Genomic DNA, 24,617 nt, shown 5'->3' on the forward strand with positions numbered 1-24,617 from the left:
GATCTCTCCATCTATATTTTCCTATTTTAGTAGACAATACGATGCCATACATTACACGACATAGTAATCACCACATCATCTCTTGTCTCGTAAGACTTTTCGGTAAACTTATGACATCGCTGTAAGATTAGTTTAATAAGAGTACAAAAAAAAAGTAATTTGCATGCCAAAGACAAAAAAATGGTAGCAGAGAAAGTCTTAAGTGGCATACATAGCACTAGATGTCATGACCAATGGAATTTTGAGTCATGGTTGTTGAATTCTGGTGACCGAAGCATGCACTCATTGATGTGTATCCCCTAATAAATATCTTATCTCTTTGCTCAAGGACCATGCAACAGAAAAACACATATTTGCCTTCTTGTCTTGCTGTATGGCATCTCAGCTTCACAAAACTTTGCTGCTACTGTTCTTGCTTCCCCGTGCTCTTCTTGTCAAAGCTTCACTCGGATCCCAAGGGAGGGTGTTGCTCCACTGGAAAGCCACTCTTAGGAGTCCTCAATCCCTGAGATATTGGAATCTCAATTCTAGTCCGTGCAATTGGACCGGAGTTACATGCAATTACTCCGTCACAAGTAGAGGGCGTTTGGTGATCACCGAGATATCCTTGCCGAGAATGGGCTTGGCAGGGCTACTTGATGCTCTTGATTTCTCGGCATTGGGATCGCTCCTCCGTCTCAATCTCTCTTACAACCAGCTTGGTGGGGCAATTCCTCCGACCATCTCGGCTCTCTCCAGGCTTGTATCTCTTGATCTCACTAGCAATCAGTTCACAAGCAAAATCCCAATTGGGATAGGCTCCATGAAAGAGCTTCGATTCTTGAGTCTTAGCCAGAATCAAATGGTTAGTGCTATACCTCCATCTCTTAGCAACCTCACCGGCCTTGTGTCCTTGCACTTGGAAGATAATAAGCTTGTGGGTGTCATTCCTAAGGAGTTAGGGAGGCTCCACGAATTGATGTATCTGGAGATTGGAGTTAATAGGCTATCTGGATCAATCCCATCTAGTTTAGGAAATTTAACAAAGCTCTATCACTTGGATCTCTACCAAAATCGATTGACTGGAGTCATCCCTCGAGAATTGAAAAATCTAGTTAATCTCATTTACCTATCAATCGCTGATAATAACCTAACAGGTGGAGTTCTCTCTTCTTTTGGAAACCTAAGCAAGCTGCAATTATTTTCGCTATCAAGAAATCAGCTCTCAGGTCCTATCCCTTTCGAGATTGGAAACCTTATTGAGATTACCTATCTTGACTTCTCGGAAAACCTATTAACTGGTTCAATTCCTTCCTCTATAGTAAATATGACCAAATTAGAGAGTCTTTACTTTTGGGGTAATCAACTATCTGGTTTTATTCCTCTTGAGATTGGAAATCTAATTAAAGTTACTGATCTCTTACTTTCAAAAAATCTTTTAATTGGTCTCATTCCTTCCTCTATAGGAAATATGACTAAATTAAATATTCTTTACCTTCAGGATAATCAATTATCTGGTTTTATTCCTCTTGAGATTTGGAATCTAATTGAAGTTACTGATCTGGCACTCTTAAAAAATCAATTGTCAGGTCCCATCCCTTCTTTTATAGGAAACATGACCAAACTCAAAAAACTAGGTTTATTAGATAATCAGTTGTCTGGACCTTTGCCTGTGGAGATCAACAACATTACTGGACTGACATACCTAGTGTTGTCAAATAATAACTTCGTCGGTTATTTACCCTCAGACATATGCAAAAGTGGAGCCCTACAATACTTCATTCTTAGCATGAACAACTTCCAAGGTCCCATTCCCACGACCTTGAAAAACTGTACCACACTAGAAAGGGTTCGTCTTGAACACAACCAACTCACCGGAGATGTATCTCAATGTCTTGGAATGTATCCCCATCTTTATTATATGGATTTGAGCTTCAATCTACTCTCCGGTACACTCCCACCAGACTGGGCAAGATGGCACAATCTGACGCGCCTGAGAATCTCAAATAACAACATCACCGGAGTCATACCCACCGAGTTTGGGCAGTTGACGAAACTGCAAGATCTGGACCTCTCTTCCAACTACCTACAAGGCGAGATCCCAAAGAGCTTCGGCAGCTTAACCCTTCTCTACAATCTGAGCTTGGGCAACAACCAACTCGTCGGCCATGTCCCTCTGGAGATTGGAATGCTGTCCAATCTTGAACTGCTTGATCTCTCATCCAACAACTTGGCAGGAAGAATCCCAGATCAATTAGGCAACTGCATGAAACTCCGATCGTTGAAGCTTAACAACAACAACTTCAGTGGAACCATTCCTTTGGCCATTGGTAATCTGGTGGACCTTCAAGACACATTTGACGTCAGCCACAACTCACTAACAGGGGAGATTCCATCCCAACTCAGCAAATTGGTGATGCTGCAAAGCCTGAATCTATCGCATAATTCCTTGTCTGGTCATCTTCCATCTTCGCTAACGTATATGATGAGCTTGTCTACCGTAGATGTATCCTACAATGAACTGGACGGCCCTGTTCCTGATAGCCCAGCTTTCCGAAGAGCCCCGGCAGAGTGGTTTGCCCATAACAATGATCTGTGTGGAGTTGTTCGAGGATTGCCTCCGTGTGTTACACTCGGTACTCCAACAAAAGATGACCGAAGCAAGCGCCACAAAGTGGTTGTAATAGCCATCATTCCTTCCGTCGTCGCCTTCCTTCTCTTGTTTGTATTCACTGCGGCAGCTTTTCAATTGCACAAGAGAAAGAAGCCGGCAGTACCGGTCGATGATAATCACATCAAAGAAGGTGCATTCTCTATATTGAATTTTGATGGAAGAGATGCATACAAGGACATCATCGAAGCCACCGAAGATTTCGATGCCAAATACTGTATCGGAAGCGGTGCATACGGCAGTGTCTACAGAGCAGAGTTAGCGAGTGGGAAGCTGCTAGCGGTGAAGAAGATTCATCGACCAGACACTGAAGGTACATGCGACGAGCAACCCTTTCAAACTGAGATACAAACTCTTACTCAAATTCGACATCGCAATATCGTCAAGCTTTACGGGTTCTGCTCCTCTCCCCGACGCAAATTTCTGGTGTACGAGTACATGGAGAGAGGAAGTCTGGGATCTGTCCTCCGAAGCGAGACTGCAGCTGAATTGGACTGGGTGAAGAGGGTGACCATCGTGAAGGATGTCGCCTGCGCTTTATCCTACATGCATCATGACTGCACACCACCCATCGTTCATCGAGATATTACCAGCAACAACATCCTACTTGATTCCGAATTCAAGGCTTGTGTTTCCGACTTTGGAATTGCTCGACTACTGAATCCGGATTCATCAAATTGGACCATGCTTGCAGGCACACGGGGTTACTTAGCACCAGGTGAGTTTCTCTCTCTCTCTCTCTCTCTCAGATCTCGTAGTTTGTGCAAATTAAGAATACTTGCAATTGTGAACATATTCAAATTATATCTTGGAGGAGATATCTATGGATTGGCGGTTTGATCATTGGCTCTTGCTGTCTGCAGAGCTTGCATATACAATGAGAGCGACCACCCAATGCGACGTGTACAGTTTCGGAGTGGTGACGCTGGAGTTACTGATGGGAGAGTATGGAGAAGTGCTCATTTCCATTCTGTTGTCTTCACCGATCAACGATAGCTTTGTGAAAGATGTATTAGACCGACGTCTACCCGTTCCGGATGGTCAAGTTGCGGATGAAGTAGTTGCAATTTTGAGCTTGGCTCTTCGTAGCGTGGACAACCACCCTGAATCACGCCCGACAATGAAACATGTCTCCGACAAGTTATGCGTGGTCAGAACACCCCCACCAAGCCTCCGATCTATTGATGCATTGAAGTTTTCTGACTTGATGAGCGTGGAGATATGATCTATATGCACTCCTCTGTGCCCCGATGCTTCTTTTGGTCAGAATCGGTAGACTTTGTTTCCGTATGGCTTGCTTTATTAGTGGTTTCATTCTTCAGCGTGTTTAATAAAAGCATCGGATGGTAATCGATCTCTTTTCTAAATCTTGGACGCTTGAAAATTTTGATTTTCTTGTACTATATGTTTCTTGAGAATTTGTGAAGGAAATTAAATGAAGGCTGAGGGATGATTGGTTTCTGATGTGTACCTTCCCACCATGACTGCTCTGCTACGGAGGCAAGACAGAGGGCCGACCGATGAGTAGGAATTCATTCGCAGATTTGTTTGTGTTGTTTGCTTTAGTGATTTCGTTGCGTAATCAATAGCTCATGCTTCCATTAAATATTATCAAATGAAATCTCCTACACCATTTCCACGAATCAGAGCAATGAGCTTCCTATTCTCACGGCTTAGCATATTGGATTGCTATGCTGCTTAGAGTAATATTTAACGCAATAGGAGGGAGGAATAGCGTTCGTATGATGCAATGCAATGCAATGGTCGTCTGATTCAGTGGCTTTGGAGTCGTGGCGCTTGAGGTTCTACTGGGGAGACATCCAGGCGATCTCATCTCTAGCTATCATGATGAAGGTAGCGCGATGAGAGAGATGCTCGACCCACATCTTCCACTTCGTCCAGCTGAAGTTTCAGGCGTAATCCCTACGGTGGTCAAGATTTCACTCCGGTGTGTCGTCCAACGATGCAGCACGTATCCAATGGGTTGTGCGCCATCAAGTAATTGGCTGCGAATGTTTGCCCATAGCTAATATAGCAACGTGTATATACAACCACGAAGAACTGGAAGCAGAGCAACTCAATGCTCTGCTCATCTATCACAACGTTGGATTCACCAAACACCGATCTCTCCGCATCTTTTCTTTTATTCTTTTGTAAATAGAGATTCAACTCGAAGAATTTGAATATATGAAATGACATTACAACAGCGTTCATAACACGGCATAGGACGCACCACTTAATTTCTACTATACCAACCGTTGAATGTTAGCTGATGGCAGAGTTTACTGAGATTGATTATGACTTCGAATACTGGAAGAGAATCTGTAAGCACATAGAAAATTGATACGCCGAGTACAGAACGAATCTAGAAAACGTGCATACCATGGCAACAGGATTCACCGCACGTTGATCTCTCTCCACTTTGTCAACCATTCATTTCAGCATGGGACAGTCTGTTGTATTGCCCTGTAAGTCTCCTGAGGTCAGACAATGGATTTGATTGGCCTGAGATATATATATATATATATATATATATATATATATATAGACTCCATGTGGGAAAGCAGCACCTGTAGTCGTTGTTGTCTATGCATAAGTTCGTGTTAGTTTTACCTTAACAAAGGAGCATTAGATGCCATCTTAACGTCAATTCGCATTGGCGGAAGCCTCATACCGAACTACTTTTTCTTATTATATGACAAATACATTAAATCTTGAACTCTTTTCACACGTCCAAAGTCATATAGATTTGCCTTGACACAAGCGCACTTGATCGAAGTTGCACAGTATCTAAAAAATTACTATTCTCATAGTACAAAAGCCATGCGAATCAATCATTTATCATTTAGGTCTTATGACAAGACATGTACTGAGATATCGATAACGTCAATATCAATACTATTCTCATAGTACAAAAGCCATGCGAATCAATCATTTAGATCTTATGACAAGACATGCATTGAGTTGTCTTAACGTCAATATCTTTAAATATACACGAATCAATCCAAGACTTTCGATCTAAGCTTGAATCTGCTCTTGGTAGACTCTCACCAGATTGGCTAAGGGAAATGACTCAATCTAATATGCTTGCATATCTCAAATAAAACTAAGATTCGTGCAGTTCATATGCTTATAAAAGAATATTTTTTAAATAATTTTTTTCTTAAAGCAATATATATAACTAAGGTCATATATTAGAATAGATATTTTTTTAGTAACGACAGCTTTGGTTATGCTATCTCTTCGTGACAAAATCTAGATAATACATATCTTGTTCTATCAAGACTTAGAAAAAAACTAGCTTTTAATGGATACAAATGTTTAATCCCCATTGATAGTGCCCAAATCATAGTCAAATAGAAACACCCAAAGTGTCTTGCCTCTATTTCTCCCTTTTACCAAAACCCTAAAACTCAATGTGTATTTATATGAATAAATTTTAATTCACAAAGACTTTCAATTTAATTAGTACTCCTCGAACTAATTTAAATATAATTATATTTTTTAAAAATACTTATCAATCTTAAAAAATTAGAAATTGTAATCTTGGAGTTGTGATGAGGCTTTGCTAATGTCTTTTGTAAAGTTCTTGAGATCGACAATTTTGGATGTCTTGATCATAAAAAAAATATATAGCCTCAAGACTTCAATTTCGATCCAACATAATTTGTACTGTTTTTTTTTTTTAATGTATGCTTCTCATATCAAAGCTAGCTAGCTTAATTATGACAAATCAATGTGGGTGTATCAGATGGCTCATGCAAAGTCACCGAACAAAAGTTGGACGACATTTTGTTTTTGTTCATGTCCAACTTGCTTATTTGACTAGGGTGGACGAGATTTGCTACGCATGGACTAACTTTAACCATATATCGTGGGTTTGATTCCGACAAGATGATATAGACATACCTATAATGTTATGTAATAATTCAAACATAAGATAAATATAGATTCAATTGAAATATTAGTTTGTCCATTCAATCTCCGCTCACTTTTGGACATGGGAGATTATCATGGGTGATATAATCTAAAAATAATATGTCTATTATAATTTTGACATTATGTATGAATCATTATCTTTTTCTAGAATACTTAGCAACCTTTTATTAAAGGTTTAAAATCAATTTTAACCCCTATAATTTTGGTAATGAGCTTCTTTAAGTCCTTACAATTTTTTCGTATCTGAAATAACCTTTATATTTTAAAAAATATGACATATAAGTTACTTTCGTCAAGTTTAAGTTAATAGACATTAGAGTATGCTTTGGTGGTATATTGATAATAAATTATTAATATAATAATATATGTATTTTAAGTTTAAAAAGAGTTAAGATCTATTTTAGCTCTTGTGATTTTAACCATATACCTCTTAAGCTCTTACAATTTATTCGTGTCTAAAATAACTCATACATTTTCAAAAACATAACATATAAACCCCTTTCAGTAAATTTGAATTAATAAGCATTAGAGTTTATTTATAATTTATAATAAACTATTAATATAATAACAGATGTAATTTAAGTTAAAAAAAATTCAGGACCATCATCAATTACAAAAGGAGGTGTCATCGTGAAAACAATCACCAACAGTAGCACTGAGCCACTACTGCCTAGTAAGGCGTCATACACATACAACCTCTCCCGTGTTAATGATAAGCTTAAGAGCTTTCGGTCTTGTCTTAATTGGATGTGCATCGATCAATCCAATGCTAGGCATGTAGTGGTCTTCTGATCTCTCTTTCACTTGAGATTATATGCTGTCAATACACCATACGACCGTTGTTGGGGAACATATGTGCCATGACTGATGAGTCAGCACGGCTAGGCTCACCTGTCGACGTCGGGAACCTCTGGCGGAATTATTGAGTCGATGAAGTGGCTGCGCCCTTCAAGCGCCTCAAGCATCGGTTGGGGTGGCAAGGTCGGCTAGAGCCTCGCTACGGGCCAACACTCCAAAGTCGACCGATCTGAGCATTGTTTGTGGAAGATGCGTCCTCTCACCCCCACGGATGGTTGGGGATCTTCCTTGTGATGTGGAAGCCTCCCGGAGATGGGAGATGCGAGCTGACACTAGTCGGGTCCGACTCGTTAGGCCACCCTCCTTTGTGTACCGGGTGTCATCTTTGGGAAGAAGATATTTGTGGCTTGGCGACGATCACCTCCCTGCAAGACGGCCCTTGTCGGGTAAGTCCTGACAGCGTGCGGGAATTGGTCGGGCCCTAGTCCGGCATGGCCGTTGACTCTGGGGGCAAAACCACCACCCTATCTAGATGGCATCTTTGGGGGTGCTTAAGCGGCATCAGACGATACTGCCCTAATAGCAGATGGCACCGCCCCCAGCTCTCGGGGTGGTCAGGCCGCATAGTCGAACCATTGGAGCTTGACGTGGCGTGCACCCCGTGGTTCTGGAGGCGTATGGTGTCGCATAGGCTGTAATATCTATCGGTGATCCACATAGGACCAAAATATGCCCTATCAATTGTGGATCTCTTGATGCTCTAAGGCTTTCCGACTTGATGAATGCAAACATATGATCAAACACATGGTCTCTTTTGTTCGTATGATATTATTTGTATGTACAGTTATGCCGCGTAGGTGGTTCGAAGTTTTTGTACTTATTTTTTTCCTTTCTTTGGAAAAACAAGAAAAAAAACTGACGAGCAACGAAAGAGCATAATTCAACATACAAATTGTTCTCTCGAATGATTTATCAACTTACTTGCTGATCCAGCAAAATACACCACCACCAAAAGTTCCTGTGTAAAATATCTCTCTCCGTCCTTTATATGTCCACTTGATTGACAAAGCCATTCCAAGGAGAATTAATGCGGAGCACGTTTAACACGACAAAGGGATCCACCGAACATTGATCTCTCATCACCAGCATCTTTATACTTTGGTACGATACCATGCAACGTGCATGACACGGAGCATTCAACACATCATCTTTTTGTGGAAACAAAATTATCATAGCGATCTTTGTAAGTTTTTAATCTCTCAACCTGTTGAGGAAAACTTTCCATTGTAACCTGTATAAAAGGAAGGAAGATATGTTAATAACAATCAACTTCTTCTACAACTTGTTTATCCATTTATTTTCTAACATGATATCAGAGCAGTTCCTCCTTGGCGACAGCAGTATCGCCATGTGTTAGCCAAGCGGCCATAGTAACACATTGCCTCAAGCAGAGTCATTGAAGAAGCACAAGACACGGATTCAGAGCCAATGCTAACGGTGCTCATCCACTCCTTCTCTTCCTTCATCATCGGTCTTGCTTTTCTTCACCGGCCTTGCTCCCTCTCCTATTTGCTGCCTACAGCAGACACTCTTTGTCGCTGTCACGCAAGGAGGAAAATATTCTCTCACTACCTCCTCAATAGCGGTGAACAGCGAACAGCGGTGTCTTCCTCGCTTCCCGGCCAGCAGCAGTCGCAACTGCTTCATCTTCCTCTACTACAGAAGCTTTCGCTGCCGCTTCCCTCTACACAACAGCGCCTCCTTAATGGCGGTGTCCTCCTCCTCAATAGCGACGAACGGCGAATGGCAGTGTCTTCCTCGCTCAGTCTTCCTTGCTTAACGACGGTTGTCGCATCTTCCTCCTTCGCTGTCGCAGCTACTTCCCGGCCAGCAGTAACCGCAACCGCTGCATCTTCCTTCCTCTACCGCAGCAGCTTTCGCTACCGCTTTCCTATATACATCTAATTGCTGCAGATTTCTCTCACTACAGTTTCCTTGAGTACCGCTGCAGTTTTCACGGCCATCTTCCTGCGAACTGCAGCCTCTACAATCTGCTGCAGCAAGCAGCAATCCACAGCAGTGAACCGTAGTCTTGAGTACCGCTGCAGTTTTCGCGGCCATCTTCCAGCAAACTGCAGCCTCTACAATCTGCTGCAGTAAGCAGCAATCTATAGCAGCGCCCCCCTCCCTCATTCTCCACCTTGTGTGACCTGAGTATCACACAAGGTTCGCTGCATATCTTCCAAAAAAAAAAAAAAGCACAAAAAAAAAAATTGTCTTCGTTCACTTCTTCTGATGTTTTAGTTCCTGTAGGGACTCCCACTTCTTATTCTTATACAGGGCTTATCTCCATTAATGCTGCCACATTGATCTCCTTTAAGTTATCAAAGGGTGGCAACTATGCGTCCTAGCGAGCTCAATTTTCTAATCTTTTATTTGGATATGACTTGTTAGGTTACATTGATGGCTCTTTCAGTTGTCCTCCGGCCATGCTCAACGCCCCCGGCGATCCCAGTCCAGTACACAATCCAGCTCACAAACTGTGGCTACGTCAAGATCGTCTCATCCTCCAAATTATTCAAGCTTCAGTTGCTGGATCCGTTGCTCCCTTGATATCTTCATGTGTAACAGCTGCCGATACATGGTTTACACTGCAAACCACCCTGGCAAATCTTTCGCGTACTCGCAAGCTCAGTCTTCTATCCAAGCTTATGGTGACGAAACAAGAGGGAAGTACTATCTCTGATTATCTACAACATATCAAGGTTATCATTAATGACTTAGTCTTGAAAGGTCATTCCTTATGTGACGAAGAGGTTGTCATTCATACCCTCAATGGTCTCTACACTGACTACAAGGAATTGGCTGTTACAATTCGGGCACGCGACTCGCCAGTTTCTTTTGAAGAGCTCTATGATAAACTGACTGACTACGAGATGTACTTGAAGCGTGCGGAGAAATTGCCTGGATCAACTATCACAGCTCAAGTCAGTCACAAATCCAAACGGAAGAGCACTAGGTACTCACCGAACATCACCCAAGGTGTGGCTAATGCGCCTCTTGATTCTGTGAGTTCCATGCAACACCCCTCCTATCCTCCTAGTCATCACTTCTCGTAAAGTGGTAACTCCAGCCATCATTCGTCTTGGCATCCTGCCCTACCGAGCCATCAAAGACGGGTCGTTTGCCAACTGTGTGACAAAGTTGGCCACTCCGCTAAAGTTTGCCGGTCTCGTCCTCGCCTCCCTGCTCCGTCACACTGGCCTCAAGCAAATCTCTTAACTTCTCCGACACATAGCCAGTCCAACTGGATTGTCGACTCTGGTGCCTCTCATCACATCACCGCTGATCTTCAGAATTTGTCTCTTCACAATCCCTATGGCGGCGATGAAGATATCATCATTGGTGATGGTAACAGACTTCCTATAACTCATACAGGTTCCACAACGCTTAATTCTGACTCTAATACATTTACCCTCGATGATGTTTTATGCGCCCCTCATATTAAACGCAACCTCATTTCTGTTTCTCAATTTTGCAAACATAACAATACTTCCATTGAATTCTTTCCTGATTCATTTCTTGTTAAGGACTTGAGCACGGGGGCATCATTGGTCCAAGGCCCGAATAAAGACAACATTTATGAATGGTCGTCAACCTCTTGAATAACCCAGCCCACTGTTCATTCTTCTGTTGCGGCTCCAGCTGATGTGTGGCATCGTCGGCTTGGTCATCCCTCATCCTTTATTCAGCAGAAATTATTATCTCGTCACTCTCTTCCTCTTTTTAACTCCACTAATTCTATGATGCATTGTGATGCTTGTCTTAGTAATATGAGTCATCGGCAGCCTTAAAGCTCATCTTCCATTTCCTCCTTTAAACCTTTTGAAATTATATATACTGATGTTTGGGGTCCTGCTCCGATCTTATCTTTTGATAAGTTCCGATTTTGTGTTATTTTTGTAGATCACTTCTCTAAGTACACATGGATATATCCTCTTTCTCATAAATCTGATGTTTCTCACATTTTTTCCACTTTCCAGAAGTTGGTCAAAAACTATTTTCAGTCTACCATTAAAACAGTCTACTCTGATGGTGGCGATGAATATCAAGCCCTGGCATCCCATCTCTCAGCTTGTGGCACTCAACACCTCAAGTCTCCCCCACATACTCCTCAACTAGTTGGTTCTGCCGAACGCAAACATCGGCATATATAGTAGAAACTGGACTCACACTTCTACATCAGGCTTCCATGGCTTCAACCTTTTGGACAGCAGCCTTTCAAACTGCTGTCTACCTAATTAATCGAATGCCTACACCAGTTCTACAATACCAGTCCCCCTTTGACATACTATTTCACAAACCCCCTAACCTTCATAAACTCCGAGTGTTCGGTTGTTTATGTTATCCTTGGTTACGTCCCTATGCCTCTCATAATTTAACATCTCGATCTACTCCTTGCGTCTTTATTGGTTACTCACTTGAACATAATGCTTTCCGTTGCTATAATCTCCACACTCGTAAAATCTTCATATCACGTCACGTTGTCTTTGTTGAGTCTAACTTTCCTTTCCAAACCCTTCTATATCCTGCCATACGGACCACTTCACTATCTCACTAGAGTCTACCTTCGGACCAATCGTACGAACCTCCCATGACTTCGTCTACTTCCTCCCCTCCTGATCTGCACTATATCACTCCAGTTCAACACTTGCTTGTTTCCTCTGTTCCTACTCCACTCCACTCTTCTCCATTTGATGGGGTAATATGTTCCGAAACACAACCATCCTCCTTACCTCCTTCTCGCCCAAGTGCCCCTGACGTGTCTCCACTTGACTCGGCTTGTGCCACAGATCCTCACCCAACATCACCTCCCAATCCTGTCGTCTCCGATCATCCTATGACCACTCGCTCTAAGCATGGTATTTTTAAACCTCGTCATGTACTTAACCTACAAGCTATCATGAATTCCTCATCCCCCAACGTTGAACCCACCACCTTCACTCAAGCCCAAAAATTTCCGCATTGGCGTACTGCCATGAGTGAGGAATATAATGCCCTCCTCCATAATTCAACGTGGGATCTCATTCCTTTCCATCCTTCACAAAACATCATCGGGTGTAAGTGGGTCTTTAAAATTAAGTGGAACCCAGATGGCTCTATTGCCCGATATAAGGCACGCTTGGTCGCCAAAGGGTTTCATCAACGACCAGGAGTTGATTTCACTGAGACGTTTAGTCCTGTTGTTAAACCCACTATAATTCGTTTTATCTTGAGTCTGGCTACCACTAAAAGCTGGCAATTACGACAATTAGATGTTAATAATGCCTTTCTATAGGGATCTCTATCTGAAGATGTTTTTATGCAACAACCCCCCAGTTTTACTCATCCTCAGTATCCACAGCATGTTTGCAAACTTCGGAAACCCATTTATGGACTTCGTCAGGCTCCGAGAGCTTGGTACACTGAACTTAGCTTATTTTTGACTTCTGTCGGCTTTCTTAACTCCAAATCTGACACTTCGTTGTTTCTGCGACATCATCATGGAAACACAATGTATATTCTAGTATATGTGGATGATATTATTGTCACAGGCAACAATCCCATCAGCATCCAAGCGTTCATCGAACAGCTGGCAGCTCGATTCTCGCTTAAGGATCTCGGACCCTTGAGCTACTTTCTGGGCGTCGAAGCTACTTTCATGTCTTCTGGTCTCCTTTTATCACAACGCAAGTACATTCAAGATTTGTTATTAAAGTCAAACATGCAGGATGCAAATGCAGTTACAACCCCCATCTCTACTAGTGGTTCTCTCAAATTATCGGATGACAGTCTTGCAACGGAACCCACTCAATACCGCCAAGTTGTTGGCTCTTTACAATACTTAGCTCTCACGCGTCCAGACATCTCATTTGCTGTCAACAAATTATCACAGTTTATGCAGCAACCATCTACTCTACACTGGTCTGCGGTCATGCCTTTGCCGATGCTGATTGGGCAGGTAAACATGGACTCTTTTTTCGTAAACACTCTCCACTTCATCTTCATGCCTTTGCCGATGCTGATTGGGCAGGTAACCTTGATGATAGAACATCCACATCGGGGTATATTATCTTCCTTGGTGCTCATCCAATCAGTTGGAGTTCTAAGAAGCAATAGACAGTCGCCCGGTCTACAATTGAAGCTGAATACCGTGTCATTGCCGCTACCACTGCAGAACTCAATTGGATCACGAATCTACTTCAGGAACTCAACATCGATTCCACCCCTACAATATATTGTGATAATATTGGAGCTACCTATCTGTGCGCTAATCCGGTATTCCACTCCCGCATGAAACATATTGCTATCGACTTCCACTTTGTACGCGATCAAGTTGTCCGTCATCAGCTTCGTGTTTCTCATGTTCATACGGCTGATCAATTGGCTGACTCATTTACGAAGCCTCTAGCTCGTAAACTCTTTGCATTAACTGTTTGAGGAAATCTCTTACTCTGTTGAGGGAAATCCTCTAACCTGTTGAGGAAAACTCTCCCTTCTAACCTGTATAAAAGGAAAGGGGATATGTTAATAACAATAACATATCAACTTCTTCTGTTTATCCATTTATTTTCTAACAGAAAGGGGAAGCATATGATTCAACATTGATGTCATCCTCTCGTATGGCTTATCTACTTAATTGTTGATATAACAAAATACAAAACCATCAAATTCCTGTCTAAAATATCTTTCTTCCTCTCTTACATATTCTCTTGATTGCTAATATAGCAACGTTTTGTAATTTACACAATGAAAAAAAGTTACTCTAAAAAGAATTAACATGAAAGAGTGGCACGTCTAACACGACCTGATCCACCGCACATTGATCTTCTCTCCATCTGTATTTTTCTATTTTAGTGGACAGTATAATATCATACATTATACGGCCACGGCATAATATTCAGCACATCATCTCGAATCCGATACCTCACCGTAGACTTGTGGCATTGCTGTATAATTCGTTTAATAAGAGTAGTGAAAAGGTAATTTGCATGCCAAAGTCAAAAAAATGGTAGCAGAAAAAATGTCTAAGCGGCATGCATACCACTGGATGTCATGATCATCAGAATGGAATTTTGAGTCATAGTGATGGAATTCTGGTGACGGACGCATGCAGTGAGAGAATTGGTCAATAATATTGAGATGCACTCATTGATGTGTATCCCCTAATAGATACCTTATCTCTTTGCTCAAGGACCATGCTACAGAAAAACACATATTTGCCTTCTTATCTTGCTGATCCATAGGGCTGATGGGGTGACATATAGTGATCGATAGGGCTGACATGGAATAATCCATCAGTAAATTATAAAAAAATATGAATAAACAAGGGATGAGGAGTTTTACTCTAAAGTCAATCATCATGAGCTGTTTGAGACAACACAGTCAGATCCAAGCCCGATGTGAAAGTAGAGTGACCTGACCAAAGGTCTCCAAAGCTATATATGTAGAGCTCAACCGTTGAGGTGGAACTCCTTAAAGTAACAGTGAAGTGCTCCCCAAGTATTTGCAAGAAAAGATCAATAATGGATCTCTGTTATAGTTGAGGCACTCTAATAGAGATCCATTACTAGGTCAATGTGAGTTTGAAATAGAACGGTTAAAGGGTAGAAACATGAGAAGAGAGAAAAAAACTTACAATTTATAGTTGAGGCACTCTAACCACTTATGGTTAGAATGATCATCGATATAACTCGAGTAATGATGTAGTTGATTTGGCATGATAATAACCGATGTATTGTAGAAATATGATCGAACACATGATTTTTTTTTTTCCTAGGCCTCTTTCTTGAGGCTTGTTAGGTATTATTTGTATATATTATTATGCCTTATAAGTGGCTTGGTTGTATAATATTGTCGAATGAGGAAAGAAATAGACTTTTATAAGTATTTATTAATTAGGATGGAGAGAACAAAAAAAAAATCATATAGATCAATAATCAAATAACGTAGCAAAAAGTTGTTGCAAGATTAAATATAGCCCAACAAATCTCACTTATATTCATAGAAAAAATTATATTCAGATCAATTGTAAGACTCTTGAGCTATCCTTGCATAAGTATAACTCCCCTTACACACTCTCTTATATAAACTTGAAAAAATTTTCTCTCAACTCTCTTTAGATCTACAACTCTGCCGAAAATATTGGATTACATTTTACTTTTATTCATGTAGAACTTATTTATTTGACTAGGGTGGACGAGATTTCTAATGTACGGTGTAACTTAAACCGTATACTGTGGGTCTGATTCTCACAAGATGATGTAGACATGCCTATATAATAATTTGACAGGTAAATATGGGTCCGATTGAAATCTTGATTTATTCTTATAATCTTATTCATTCTGACAAGACTGATATAATTCAAAATTAATATATCTCTAATATAATTTGGATATTATGTATGAATCCTTATCTCCTTCTCACACAACGAGAAAAATTCATCAAGTTGGTATGGTTGAGTTACTTTGACTGGGAGGTATAAGCATGTGATATATATATATATATATATATATATATATATATATATATATATATATATATATATATATATATATATATATATATATATGATGGTATATCTTTTTGTGGAAACAAAATTTTCATAATGATCTTTACAAGTTTTTAATCTCAAACATTTGTACGTGATTTGTTGAGTTACTAGCTATCATTGCGCCGTCGTCTTTTTATTTCTCTTGCTTATATTCATCGGAGCTGCCTTGCGATTCCATAAGAGAGAAGCAGACGGTAGCTGCTGATAATAATATATTTTTATTTCTCTATGTTGAATTTTGATGAAAGAGACGTATAAAAGGGCATCATCGAAGCCACCGAAGATTTCGTTGCCAAATTCTATTTCGGAAGCGGTGCATATTGGCAGAGTCTAGAGAGCAGAGTTTAATAAAAGCATATTGGTTTCATTCTGCCGCGTGTTTAATAAAAGCATCGGTTGGTAATCTTTGCCTTGTTATGCAAATCTTGGACGCTTGAAAATTTGATTTGCTTGTACTATATGCTTTACACTTTCTTGAGAATTTGTGTCGGTTATTAAATGAAGGCTGAGGGATGATTGGATTCTGATTTGCTTGTATTTACACTTTCTTGAGAATTTGTGTAGGTTATTAAATGAAGGCTGAGGGATGATTGGATTCTGATTTGTGCCTGCCCAACATGACGGCTCTGCTACGGAGGCATGACAGAGAGCCGACCGATGAGTAGGAATTCATTCGCAGCAACCAGCAGATTTATATGTGTTGTGTGCTTTAGTGATTTCGTTACGTAATCAATAGCTCATGCATCCATTAAATATTATCAAATGAAATCTCCTACACCATTTCCACGAATCAGAGCAATGAGCTTCCTATTCTCACCGCTTAGCATATGGGATTCCTATGCTGCTTAGAGTAATATTTAAAGCAATAGGGAGGAATAGCGTTCGTATGATGCAATGCAATGGTTGTCTGATTCAGTGCCTCGAGACTACGCTGCTATTGGAAACTACCAACTCCCTGTTTACTACAAATATAAAATGATCATGTCGTCAAAGAGAAAAGGATAAGGGAAAAGAATATGCATTATTCGCTCGTATCATCGTTCCACATTAGAGGGAAAAGAATATGCGTGACAGAGTTGGCGTGTCTAGCAATGGAATCTTTCTTCTCCCAGAAATCTCTCCACCGCCTTCTTCTTCTCTTGCTTGTCTTCTCAGTTTCTCCGAAGCTGGCATCGTCTTCGCTTGCATCGCAAGGTCGAGTGCTCCTTCAATGGAAAGCCAGCCTCAGAAGCCGACAATCACTTCGATATTTGAACCTCAGCACCAGCCCAAGCAGCTGGAGAGGCATAACCTGCAGCCTCCGGCGTCACAGGGTGATCACCGAGGTTAATCTGCCGAGCATGGGTTTGGATGGGCCACTCCACACTCTCAACTTCTCCGCCTTGCATCACTGACCGGCCTCAATCTCACGTTCACAAGGCTCAGCGGGCAGATCCCTCCCACCATCTTCACTCTCTCTGAGCTCATCTCTTTTGATGTCAAAGGAAACGACATCAAAAGATAAAAACAATAAAAACAGAATCCTTTTGGGGACGATCCTGTTGCGATTAAAAACGACTTTATCGGGGATGAAAGCTTAAGGAAATGATAAAAATAGAATACTATGATACAATTAAAAAAAATTATTTTGATCAAGAAAACCGATGTAGTATTTAAACAAGAGGATTGACGTAGAATAATATTCCAAAGTATATACTTCTTCTATCTTGCTTCATTAAACTATGATCCTATTTATAGGACTTAGTGATAATTACCTTATTTGATCATATCACCCATGATTGAGTTAGATGTAGGAATTATCTTATAACTTCTAGATCATGGATCATTTCTTAAAACATATTTAAAACTATCCAGAACATAATAACTACTCAGATAACCATTATGAATCAATTCTCAGCACTCTTCTTTGATTCATAATTACATATACTGATTTACGATATGAAATAAACATGCTTTTGAAATGGAAGTGACTTGGTGAAGATATTCTTAAGTTGTTCAATCTGTTCCGTAATATTTCATTGTTATAGCTCCACTTGCTACGAGATCTCAGATAAAATGATAATGTATCTCTATATTCTTCGTTCTTCTTTGAAGTGTTAGATTGTCAGACTTATTATTATAAACGACGCAAGAGCCACAAAATTATTATAATAGTAGCAAGCATTGTTTCTATGGTCTTCTTCCATCTCTTGTTTATATTCATGACTATTTACCCGTTGATAATAATCACATCAAAGGAGGTGCCATTCTGTACATTGAATTTTGTTGGAAGAGACATATGAAAGGACATCATTGTAACATAGATTAGATAACTAATATATATCAATGTTTAATCTCTGTCCAGATCATAGTCAAACACCCAAAAGTGTCTTGTCTCGATATCTATAGTTTATCATAACCCTCAAACTTAATGTGTATTTATATAAATAAATTTTAATTCACAAAGATTTTTAATTTAATTAGAACTCCTTAAAACTACTAAGAACATGGTAATTACCCAGATAACTACTATGAATCAATTCTCAATACTCTTCCCTGATTCATAGTTATATACATTGATTTACGACATGAAATAAACATGGTTTTGAAGTGGAAGTGACTTGGTGAGGATATTCGTAAGTTGTTCATCTGTTCCGTAATATTTTATTGCTATAGTTCCACTTGCTATAAGATCCTGGATAAAATAATAACATATCTGCTTCGTTTTTCTTTAAAATGTTAGACTATTTATCATTATAATTGTGCCTTTGTTATCCTTGCATGACTTATTATTATAACAAGACGATCAAAGCAAGAGCCACAAATTATTATAATAGTAGCAATCATTGTTTCTATGGTCTTCTTCCATCTCTTGTTTATATTCATGACTATTTACCTGTTGATAATAATCACATCAAAGGAGGTGCCATTCTGTACATTCAATTTTGTTGGAAGAGACATATGCAAGGACATCATTGTAACATAGCTTAGATAACTAATATATATCAATGTTTAATCTCTGTCCAGATCATAGTCAAACACCCAAAAGTGTCTTGTCTCTATATCTCTCGTTTATCATAACCCTGAAACTTAATGTGTATTTATATAAATAAATTTTAATTCACAAAGATTTTTAATTTAATTAGAACTCCTCAAATTAATTTATATATAATTATAATTTTTTAAAATACTTATCAATCCTAATAAATCAGAAATTATAATATTTGAAGTTGTGATGAGACTTTATAGTAAAGTTCTTGAGATCCAGAATTTTGGATGTCTTGATCATAAAAAAATAGCCTTAAAACATCATTTGTACTGATTCTTTATTTTTACCTTAGGCTTCTCATATCAAAGCTAGCTAGCTTAATTGTGACAAATCAATGTGGGTGTGTCAGATGGCTCATGCAAAGTCACCGAACAATAGTTAGGTGACATTTGTTTTTGTTTCCCTACAACTTGCTTATTTGACTAGGGTGGACGAGATTCGCAAGGTATGCTCCAACGCCATGGTTCTGATTCCAACAAGATAATATCGCTATATCTATAATATTATCTAATAATTTGACCATAAAACAAATATAGGTTCGATTGAAATCATAGCTCGTCTTGACAATCTCATTCGTTACTACTCATATTTGGACAAAATTAATATAATCTAAAAATAATATATCTTTATTATAATTTGGACATTGCTTATGAATCCTCATCTTCTTCTCACAATTCACTGAGCAACCTTCTTAAAAAATTCATCCAAGTTGATATGGTTGAGTTGACTTAACCTGGGAGGTATAATCATGTGATATATATATATATATATATATATATATATATCTTTAGAAAAAGAAAGAAAAATTGGTGATCAAAGGGGACGCATATAATTAACATAGATGTCGTCCTCTCATGGCTTATCAACTTAATTGCTGATATAGTAAAATACAAAACTATCAAAATTCTTATCTAAAATATCTTTTTTCCTCTCTTACTTATCCTCTCGATTGCTAATATAGCAACGTTTTATGTTTTACACAATGAAAAAAAAGCTACTCTAAAGAGAATTAATGTGGAAAGAGTGGCACGTCTAACATGACTTGAGATCCATCACACGATTGATCTCTCCAACTTAGTAGACAGTACGATACCATACATTACACGGCATAGTAATCACCACATCATCTCTTGTATCGTAGACTTTTCGGTAAACTTATGACATCGCTGTAAGATTAGTTTAATAAGAGTACAAAAAAAAAGTAATTTGCATGCCAAAGACAAAAAATGGTAGCAGAGAAAAAGTCTTAAGCGGCATGCATAGCACTAGATGTCATGACCAATGGAATTTTGAGTCATAGTTGTTGAATTCTGGTGACCGAAGCATGCATGCAGTGAGAGAATTGGTCAATAATATTGAGATGCACTCATTGATGTGTATCCCCTTATAAATACCTGATCTCTTTGCTCAACGACCATGCAACAGAAAAACACATCTTTGCCTTCTTGTCTTGCTGTATGGCATCTCAGCTTCACAAAACTTTGCTTTGTGCCACTTTGCTGCTGCTGCTGCTATTGCTTCCCCGTGTTCCTCTTGTCAAAGCTTCACTTGGATCCCAAGGGAGGGCGTTGCTCCACTGGAAAGCCACTCTTCGGAGTCATCAATCCCTTAGATCTTGGAACCTCAATTCTAGTCCTTGCAATTGGACCGGAGTTACTTGCAATTACCCCGTCGCAGGTAGAGGGCGTTCGGCGATCACCGAGATATCCTTGCCGAGCATGGGCTTGGCAGGGCCACTTGATGCTCTTGACTTTTCGACTTTGGGATCGCTCCTCCATCTCAATCTTTCCTACAATCAGTTCAGTGGGGTAATTCCTCCGGCCATCTCTGCTCTCTCCAGTCTCGTATCTCTTGATCTCACTAGCAATCAGTTCACAAGCAAAATCCCAGTTGGGATGGGCTCCATGAAAGAGCTTCGATTCCTGAGTCTTAGCCATAATCAAATGGTTGGTGCTATACCTCCATCTCTTTGCAACCTCACCGGCCTTATGTCCTTGCACCTGAAAGATAATAAGCTTGTGGGTGTCATTCCTAAGGAGGTAGGGAGGTTTCAGGAGTTGATGTATTTGGATATTGGGGTTAATAGGCTATCTGGTTCGATCCCATCTAGTTTAGGAAATTTGACAAAGCTCTATCACTTAGATCTTTACCAAAATCAATTAACTGGTGTCATCCCTCGAGGATTTGAAAATCTAGTTAATCTCGTTTACCTATCAATCGCCGATAATAATCTAACAGGTGGGGTTATCTCTTCTTTTGGAAACCTAACCAAACTGCAATTTTTTTGGCTACAGAGAAATAAACTCTCAGGTCCTATCCCTTTTGAGATTGGAAATCTAGTTGAGGTTACCGATCTCAACTTGTCAGAAAACCTATTAACCAATTCAATTCCTTTTTCTATAGGAAACATTACTAGATTAGAGAGACTTAGCCTTTGGGATAATCAATTGTCTGGTTTTATTCCTTTTGAGATTGGAAATCTAATTGAAGTTACTAATCTCTCACTCTCGAAAAACTTTTTGAGTGGTCCCATTCCTTCCTCTATAGGAAATATGACCAAATTAAAAATCCTTTACCTTTGGGATAATCAATTGTCTGATTTTATTCCTCTTGAGATTGGAAATCTAATTGAAGTTACTGATCTCATACTCTCAACGAATCTTTTGACGGGTCCCATCCCTTCCTCTATAGGAAACTTGACTAAATTAAATATTCTTTATCTTTTGGATAATCAATTATCCGGTTTTATTCCTTTCGAGATTGGGAATCTAATTGAACTTACTGATCTGGCACTCTTCAAAAATCTACTGTCAGGTCCCGTCCCGTCCTCTATAGGAAATATGACTAAACTCATAAAACTAGGTGTATACAATAATCTATTGTCCGGACCTTTGCCTACGGAGATCAATAACATTCATGGACTGACATACCTAGTGTTGTCAAATAATAGCTTCTCTGGCTATTTACCCCAAGATATATGTAAAGGTGGAGCCCTACAATTCCTCATTCTTCAAATGAACAATTTCGAAGGTCCCATTCCCACGACCTTGAAAAATTGTACGACACTAGAAAGGGTCCGTCTTGAACACAACCAACTCACCGGAGATGTATCTCAATGTCTCGGAGTGTATCCCCATCTTTCTTATATGGATTTGAGCTCCAATCTATTCTCCGGTACGCTCTCACCAGACTGGGCAAGATGGCACAATCTGACGCTCTTCAGAATCTCAAATAACAACATCACCGGAGTCATACCCACCGAGTTTGGGCAGTTGACGAAACTGCAAGGGCTGGACCTCTCGGGCAACTACCTACAAGGAGAGATCCCAAAGAGCTTCGGCAGCTTAACCCTTCTATACAATCTGAACTTGGGCAACAACCAACTCGTCGGCCAGGTGCCTTCGGAGTTTGGAATGCTGTCCAATCTTGAACTACTTGATCTCTCGTCCAACAACTTGGCAGGAAGATTCCCAGATCAATTAGGCAACTGCAGGAAACTCCGATCGTTGAAGCTTAACAACAACAACTTCCGTGGAACCATTCCTTTGGCCATTGGTAATCTGGTGGTCCTTCAAGACACGTTTGACGTCAGCCACAACTCACTAACAGGGGAGATTCCATCCCAACTCAGCAAATTGGTGATGCTGCAAATCCTGAATCTATCGCATAATTCCTTGTCGGGTCATCTTCCATCTTCGCTAACGTATATGACGAGCTTGTCTACCGTAGATGTATCCTACAATGAACTGGACGGCCCTGTTCCTGATAGCCCAGCTTTCCGAAGAGCCCCGGCGGAGTGGTTTGCCCATAACAATGATCTGTGTGGAGTTGTTCGAGGATTGCCTCCGTGTGTTACACTCGGTACTCCAACGAAAGATGACCGAAGCAAGCGCCACAAAGTGGTTGTAATAGCCATCATTCCTTCCGTCGTCGTCTTCCTTCTCTTGTTTGTATTCACTGCAGCTGCTTTTCAATTGCACAAGAGAAAGAAGCCGGCAGTACCGGTCGATGATAATCACATCAAAGAAGGTGCATTCTCTATATTGAATTTTGATGGAAGAGACGTATACAAGGACATCATCGAAGCCACCGAAGATTTCGATGCCAAGTACTGTATCGGAAGCGGTGCATACGGCAGTGTCTACAGAGCAGAGTTAGCAAGTGGGGAACTGCTAGCGGTGAAGAAGATTCATCTACCAGACACTGAAGGTACAAGCGACGAGCAACCCTTTCAAACTGAGATACAAACTCTTACTCAAATTCGACATCGCAATATCGTCAAGCTTTACGGGTTCTGCTCCTCTCCCCGACGCAAATTTCTGGTGTACGAGTACATGGAGAGAGGAAGTCTGGGATCTGTCCTCCGAAGCGAGACTGCAGCTGAATTGGACTGGGTGAAGAGGGTGACCATCGTGAAGGATGTCGCCTGCGCTTTATCCTACATGCATCATGACTGCACACCACCCATCGTTCATCGAGATATTACCAGCAACAACATCCTACTTGATTCCGAATTCAAGGCTTGTGTTTCCGACTTTGGAATTGCTCGACTACTGAATCCGGATTCATCAAATTGGACCATGCTTGCAGGCACACGGGGTTACTTAGCACCAGGTGAGTTTCTCTCTCTCTCTCTCTCTCAGATCTCGTAGTTTGTGCAAATTAAGAATACTTGCAATTGTGAACATATTCAAATTATATCTTGGAGGAGATATCTATGGATTGGCGGTTTGATCATTGGCTCTTGCTGTCTGCAGAGCTTGCATATACAATGAGAGTGACCACCCAATGCGACGTGTACAGTTTCGGAGTGGTGACGCTGGAGTTACTGATGGGAGAGTATGGAGAAGTGCTCATTTCCATTCTGTCGTCTTCACCGATCAACGATAGCTTTGTGAAAGACGTATTGGACCGACGTCTACCCGTTCCGGAGGGTCAAGTTGCGGATGAAGTAGTTGCAATTTTGAGCTTGGCTCTTCGTAGCGTGGACAACCACCCTGAATCACGCCCGACAATGAAACAGGTCTCCGACAAGTTATGCGTGGTCAGAACACCCCCACCAAGCCTCCGATCTATTGATGCATTGAAGTTTTCTGACTTGATGAACGTGGAGATATGATCTATATGCACTCCTCTGTGCCCCGATGCTTCTTTTGGTCAGAATCGGTAGACTTTGTTTCCGTATGGCTTGCTTTATTAGTGGTTTCATTCTTCAGCGTGTTTAATAAAAGCATCGGATGGTAATCGATCTCTTTTCTAAATCTTGGACGCTTGAAAATTTTGATTTTCTTGTACTATATGTTTCTTGAGAATTTGTGAAGAAAATTAAATGAAGGCTGAGGGATGATTGGTTTCTGATGTGTACCTGCCCACCACGACTGCTCTGCTACGGAGGCATGACAGAGGGCCGACCGAAGAGTAGGAATTCATTCGCAGGAACCGGCAGATTTGTTTGTGTTGTTTGCTTTAGTGATTTCGTTACGTAATCAATAGCTCATGCATCCATTAAATATTATCAAATGAAATCTCCTACACCATTTCCACGAATCAGAGCAATGAGCTTTCTATTCTCACGGCTTAGCATATTGGATTGCTATGCTGCTTAGAGT

The 24,617-nt window shown here is 40.3% G+C and overlaps 2 protein-coding genes across 2 annotated transcripts; both read left to right on the top strand.

The window, feature by feature from the left end:
* Positions 1 to 328: 328 nt before the first annotated feature.
* LOC135638191 (probable leucine-rich repeat receptor-like protein kinase At1g35710) lies at positions 329 to 4,111 on the top strand. Its single transcript, XM_065151205.1, has 2 exons — positions 329 to 3,368; positions 3,514 to 4,111. The coding sequence occupies exons 1-2, from the start codon at positions 374 to 376 to the stop codon at positions 3,873 to 3,875; spliced, it is 3,357 nt and encodes a 1,118-aa protein (XP_065007277.1). The 5' UTR covers positions 329 to 373; the 3' UTR covers positions 3,876 to 4,111.
* Positions 4,112 to 22,381: 18,270 nt separating this feature from the next.
* LOC135637993 (MDIS1-interacting receptor like kinase 2-like) lies at positions 22,382 to 24,262 on the top strand. The gene is made up of 2 exons (XM_065150910.1): positions 22,382 to 23,622; positions 23,766 to 24,262. The coding sequence occupies exons 1-2, from the start codon at positions 22,422 to 22,424 to the stop codon at positions 24,125 to 24,127; spliced, it is 1,563 nt and encodes a 520-aa protein (XP_065006982.1). The 5' UTR covers positions 22,382 to 22,421; the 3' UTR covers positions 24,128 to 24,262.
* Positions 24,263 to 24,617: the final 355 nt, after the last annotated feature.

Source organism: Musa acuminata, chromosome BXJ3-5 (assembly GCF_036884655.1).
Source record: "Musa acuminata AAA Group cultivar baxijiao chromosome BXJ3-5, Cavendish_Baxijiao_AAA, whole genome shotgun sequence".
Classification (NCBI taxonomy): domain Eukaryota; kingdom Viridiplantae; phylum Streptophyta; class Magnoliopsida; order Zingiberales; family Musaceae; genus Musa; species Musa acuminata.